The sequence below is a fragment of the Conger conger genome, chromosome 1 (genome assembly GCF_963514075.1).
Source record: "Conger conger chromosome 1, fConCon1.1, whole genome shotgun sequence".
Taxonomy (NCBI): Eukaryota; Metazoa; Chordata; class Actinopteri; order Anguilliformes; family Congridae; genus Conger; species Conger conger.
This window is the reverse complement of record NC_083760.1, coordinates 89,728,512-89,734,856: the sequence shown is the minus strand read 5'-3', so window position 1 is coordinate 89,734,856 and position 6,345 is coordinate 89,728,512. Positions and strand designations below refer to the sequence as shown.

The window sequence follows — 6,345 nt, the reverse complement described above, 5'->3', positions numbered from 1 at the left end:
AGAGCGGTCGTCTGGCAGTCGGAGGGTTGCCGGTTCGATTCCCACGCCCGGGATGTGTCCCTGAGCAAGACCCCCAACCCCAAACGCTCCTGACGAGCTGGTCGGTGCCTTGCATGGCAGCCAATCGCCATTGGTGTGTGTGTGTGTGTGTGTGTGTGTGTGTGTGGGTGTGTGTGGGTGAATGAGATATATAAATTTACATATCTATATATAATAATATATAAAATTTACCAACTCGTTTACCAAAGAGGGGCGTGTCCAAAAACCATGTGTCCAGCCCATGTGTCCAAGAAGCCAATCAATCTAATACAAGGGAAGGTCTTAAAAAAGTGTTTTAGTCTTTTAATAACACTTAAGATGCTATGGCGGCCTGTAGCGTAGTGGTTAAGGTACAGGACTGGGACCCGCAAGGTTGGTGGTTCCTGGTGTAGCCACAATAAGATCCGCACAGCCGTTGGGCCCTTGAGCAAGGCCCTTAACCTTGCATTGCTCCAGGTGAGGATTGTCTCCTGCTTAGTCTAATCAACTGTACGTCACTCTGGATAAAAGCGTCTGCCAAAATGCCATTAATGTAATGTAATGTGAAATTGTCCAGTTCACATGTGACATTTTCTTTTCACACGTATTTTAAAATAGATTTTTTTAAATGTAAAATTGTTGAGTTTCAGGAAAAGTTTAATGTGATTTTTGTCATAAGGGCTATAGCACAACACTGGCTACAATCAGCTAGAACCGTGCTGATTACAGAAAACCTCTCTCACAAACATAAAAACAAAAATAGATCATAAAGCATCACCAGGCCATTAGCAGTTTCCTTTAACCTCGTGGTCATGAGTCAGTTTCTGAGACCACTGTGAAACTTCTGTGAAAACAAGGGCGTACACACGTACCCAGCATTCCAAATGCACATCCGCGTCCCTGCCAATAATTTCAGAAATAACGAGCAGACAGATTAATACTGTTTCTGTTTAATTTTTTGCAGACGTACAGTGACTTTTGACCCCTCACAAATCCACGCCTGGCGTGGACAGACGAGGAGAGGGAGGAAGGGTTGATTTAAACAGCACAGGAAAGTCGAAACATTAAACAAGATGTTCATGATGAAAAACATTGATTTGGTCTGATCATGAATGTAAATTAAAGCATCCAGTCAATTCCTAGGATTGCCTCATATCTTAAAATTGTGAAATGGCGCATGATGCTGTATTTTGTTGGATCGTCATCATCACAGATTCCTGTCTGGACTGATATTGACGCTTCCTCATTCATAGAGTGTGTAGAACATCACGGTAGAGTCAGACCAATGGTTTGTGTAACTAATTTCTTGCTGCTCTTCTCAATCACATATGAATTAACAAAAGAGGAAGTTAGTTGGGAGTTTAAAACAAAAGAAGATACAGGATACAGAGGTGCACTCCAAAAATGTGTCTTAAAAAAGTGTTAGTCTTGTAATAAGACTGAAGATGCTATCGGATCTTAGCCTGGTTTAAGTTCATTCTTGTTTCATTATTCCATTCGCAAATATTGAGTTGACAGTTGAAACTGTCTCACCTCACTGGCAATATTTTGTCTCATTTAGCAACAAAGTAAAACAAGTTAGGATTATATTAATCCAAATATAAGAGTAAAATACTTGTTCTTTTTTGGAGTTGAATCTCCTCCCCTTTCCCTGAAGAAGAGTGGAGTGTGTTTGGTGTGTAATGGAGTGGAGTGTGTTTGGTGTGTTATAGAGTGGAGTGTGTTTGGCGTGTTATAGAGTGGAGTGTGTTTGGCGTGTGTTTGGCGTGTTAGAGTGGAGTGTGTTTGGCGTGTTATAGAGTGGAGTGTGTGTGGTGTGTCATAGAGTGGAGTGTGTTTGACGTGTGTCTGGCGTGTTATAGAGTGGAGTGTGTTAGGCGTGTTATAGAGTGGAGTGTGTCTGGCGTGTGTCTGGCGTGTTATAGAGTGGAGTGTGTTAGGCGTGTTATAGAGTGAGTGTGTGTGGTGTGTTATAGAGTGGAGTGTGTGTGGTGTGTTATAGAGTGGAGTGTGTTTGATAACAACATTGGTGATAACAGGACTGAATGAAGCAACTAATGACATTAAGTAGGGCCTGACCTTGTGTATAAATTTAGAAATTTGTTGCAAAAATTGTGTAAACAAACATTTTTTACACAAGTCACCCCCTGTTAACCCCAAGATTTTATGGGGGTATCTGTATATTTGACAGCGAAAAGCTTACCCCCCCCCCCCCACTCACTTTTCTAGATTTTAGATTTTCTTAGGTTTGCACAGAAACAAGCAGTGGACAGCCATCCACTTAAATAAATATAAAACAAAATATATAAATATATCTGGAATATACTGTATATCTATAAAACATTTACTTTCCATATTTACTAATTAAAGATGCAGCGTGCCTCGACTCCTCCTCCAATCACAAGGAGGGAAACCAGGAAACCAGTCCGTCTTAATTCTGACCAATCCCCTTCAGCGGCCGTTTCACCCAAGCACACCTGCAGCCTGGGTCAGAAACACTGACCGCCCACAGGGGGTGCTGTCCATCCAGTTACAGCACTGCAGCTCTCCACCTCTCTCTCTCTCTCTCTCTCACTCTCTCCCTCTCTCTCACCCTCTCCCTCTCTCCACCTCTCTCTCCCTCTCTCTCTCTCACCCTCTCCCTCTCTCCAACTCTCTCCCTCTCTCTCTCACCCTCTCCCTCTCTCCACCTCTCTCTCCCTCTCTCTCTCACACCCTCTCCCTCTCTCCACCTCTCTCTCACTCTCTCCCTCTCTCCAACTCTCTCTCACCCTCTCCTTCTCTCCACCTCTCCCTCTCCACCTCTCTCTCACCCTCTCCCTCTCTCCACCTCTCTCTCATCCTCTCCTTCTCTCCACCTCTCTCTCACCCTCTCACTCTCTCCACCTCTCTCTCTCACCCTCTCACTCTCTCCACCTCTCCCTCTCTCACACCCTCTCTCCCACTCTCTCATCCCCTCACTCTCTCTCTCTCACCCTCTCTCTTTCTTTCTCTTTCTCTCTTTTTCTCTCACCCTCTCTCTCGTGCTCTCTTGTTCCCTTTGTCTCTATCTCCCTCTCACTTTCTCACACCCTCTCTCTCTCTCTCTCTCTCTCTCTCTCTCTCTCTCTCTCTCTCTGCAGGATGCAGTGCTGGTTACTCTGTGGACTGTTGGTGAATGGCGGGCCCTGATTGGCTGAATGGCAGTGGTCGCGTGTAGTTAGATGTCCTCCAGGATGTCAGTGGGCACGTAGCCCCTCTTCTCCCCGCTGGCCACTCTGAGGAAGCCTCCACGCTCATCCACGCCACCGACGCAGATCTGTGCACAGAAACACAGAGTACACATTACACACAGTGCATACTGCACACTATATCACACATTACACACAGTGCATACTACACACTATATCACACATTACACACAGTGCATACTACACACTATATCACACATTACACACAGTGCATACTACACCCTATATCACACATTACACACGTCACGCAGCGCATGCTACACTCTGCATTACACATAGTACATAGTACACAGTACATACTACACTCTACATTACACATAGTACATAGTACACACTACAGACTATATCACACAATACACACATAACACAGCACATTACACACATTACATAGTAAATACTAGACGCTACACTACCCACAATACATATTACACACTACATTACACATAGTACAAACTACACACCATATTGCACATATTACATAGTACATACTACACACTACATTACATACAGTATATACTACAGACTATATTACTCACATTACAGATAATACACAGTACATTATATTAAACACACCAACAAAGGAGAACATGTGTGTATGTGTGTGTGTGTGTGTGTGTGTGTGTGTGAGTATACACTCAGTGATCACTGAGCTTGTTAATCCAAATATTTCATCATCCAATCATGTGACTGCAATAAATGCATAAAAGCATGCAGACGTGGTCAAGAGGTTCAGCCGTTTTTCAGACCAAATGTCAGAATGGGGAAGAAATGTGATCTAAGTGACTTTGATCGTGGAGTGATTGTTAGTGCCAGTCAGGGTGGTTTGAGTATCTCAGAAACCACTGATCTCCTGGGATTTTCACGCAGTCTCTACACTCTCAGAAATAGATACAGTGGAGTCCTTTTTTGCTCTTCAAGGATCACATTTCCCAAAGGTACCCTGAAAGTACATACATTTCTCAAGCAAAAAAGGTACAAATTAATTATACACTGGTGGCTCAGGGTACAATTGTAAGCACCTTTACGGTACCACCCCAGTGACAAACATTTCTACCTTTTTAGGCCCTTTTTGTACCTTTATTTCTGAGATGGTAGAGTTTGCAGAGAATAGTGCGAAAAACAAAAAAACATTCGGTGAGCTTCAGTTCTGCGGGCAGAAACGCCTCGTTAATGAGAGACGTCAGAGGAGAACGGCCAGACTGGTCCAAGCTGACGGGAAGGTGACAGCAATGCGACTGTGGGAAGCAGAAGGTCATCGCCGAGCACACAGCGCATCTATATGTGTGTGCGTGCGCACTGTATTCTCAGAATCGTGTGGACCACAACAGTTGCAGGGTGGTTTGGTGAATAGGAACCACATTAGTTCTTGACGTCATTTTGCAAGTTCTCAGAAAAGCACACATCTGGACCGTGAGACACATGTCCTCTCTCCCCTCTCCTCTCCCCCCTCTCTCTCTCTCTCTCTCTCTCTCTCCCCCCCTCTCTCTCTCTCTCTCTCTCTCTCTCTCTCCCCTCTCTCTCTCTCTCTCTCTCCCCCCTCTCTCTCTCTCTCTCTCTCTCCCCCCTCTCTCTCTCTCTCTCTCTCCCCCCTCTCTCTCTCTCTCTCTCGCTCTCTCCCCCCCCTCTCTCTCTCTCTCTCTCTCCCCCCCTCTCTCTCTCCCTCTCTCTCTCTCTCTTTGTCTCTCTCTCTTTCTCTCTTTGTTTCTCTCTCCCTCTCTCTCTCTTTCTCTTTTTGTCTCTCTCTCCCTCTCTCTCTCTCTCTCTCTCTCACTCTCGCCTGTCCTCATCTCCTCTCCCTCCGCACGTCTCTCGGTGCTGCACTGCATCATGGGAAAGGAACTCACGGAACAGTGATGCCATGGCAACGGCCACTGATAAGGGGCTCGTTTTTTTGACAAATGTTCCACAGGAACCGCTCTGGACCCAGCTGGCCGAGACCGGCCTCTGGAAACCTTCCAGGAGCCGGTTTAAGGTCTCTTCGTTCTGGAACAACGAGACTGTGAATGTTTGTAGCATCACGCAACGTATTTTGTCGGGCCTTATGTCATTGTCCTTGTATCAAGTGAACACACACAAACAGAGGTAAAAACAGAGAGAGAAGGCGTCCTGACAACGCCGCTATATCATGAATAAACTCAAATAAGTATATTTGTGAACGACGTGATCCAGACTGATTCCCGAAATGGAAGTGAAGGAAAGGGTATTCGCTGGAGCGGTGGCAGACTCGGCATTCCCGCAACATTCCCACAACGTTCCCGCAGCATCAAGGGCAATAAAGCGCTAACTCCGAGTAGTTTACACCCGCCTGGAACCACAATACAAATCAGATCCAAATGGCCAACATCCACATAAAAGCACTGAGCTTTTATGTGGATGAGCCATTACAACCACAAACGAAGAGGCTTAGGAACAGGGTGGCCGGCAGGCTCCGGCCTGAGGATGTGGCACTAGAGCACTCCAGCATGTAGACTCTTATTCTCCCTCCGTAAACCGAGGGTTACCAGGCAACCTGCACTTGTGCCCATTTCTCAACTCTCAGACAGAAAGGCACAGTGGAGGCTCATCTCAGTCTTTAGGGAACAAATTTCCCAAATGTAGCCTGAAGGTACAATCATGTTCCATTTCGGTCAAGCAAGTGAGGTACAAATAAATTATATATTACGATTTTTGTTCCTACAGGGTACCACCCAGTGACAAGCGTTTGTGCCTGTATTGCTCACTGTTTGTGCCTGTATTGCTCACTTTATCGTACATCATTTTATCTGTGATTGAATGGTTACAAATGTTCCTCAGTAAATCGTTCCACGGAAACATTAAAATACGCCATGGCAGACTAACCTGGCTCGTTAAACAGACTCAGCGGTGTCAGCCTGTAGTAACATGACCGCCAACACAGCAGGTCATTATTATTATGTTTGGGAAAAGGTTTTTGGTTTTTTTTTGTCCTAATAGGCCATTAAGCCTGTGTTTTTAGACCAAATGAACAAATCCCTGTTTTTCCACAGGCTTCACTAGAGCCAGCCGCAGGTCCCCCGGGGTGCCAGAGAGCATTACAGTTTTATCATTTAGGGCTTTTTGAACCAACTTTATTTGTCAA

The 6,345-nt window shown here is 45.2% G+C and overlaps 1 protein-coding gene across 2 annotated transcripts in view; it reads right to left on the bottom strand.

The window, feature by feature from the left end:
- Positions 1-952: 952 nt before the first annotated feature.
- The window catches only part of stac (SH3 and cysteine rich domain), a 54,842-nt gene continuing 49,449 nt past the window's right edge, over positions 953-6,345 (bottom strand). For both annotated transcript variants that reach the window (XM_061256037.1, XM_061256041.1), the window contains one exon: positions 953-3,316. In XM_061256037.1, the coding sequence (XP_061112021.1) occupies positions 3,218-3,316 (99 nt within the window). In that variant the 3' untranslated portion in view covers positions 953-3,217. The remainder of the gene's footprint in view (positions 3,317-6,345) is intronic.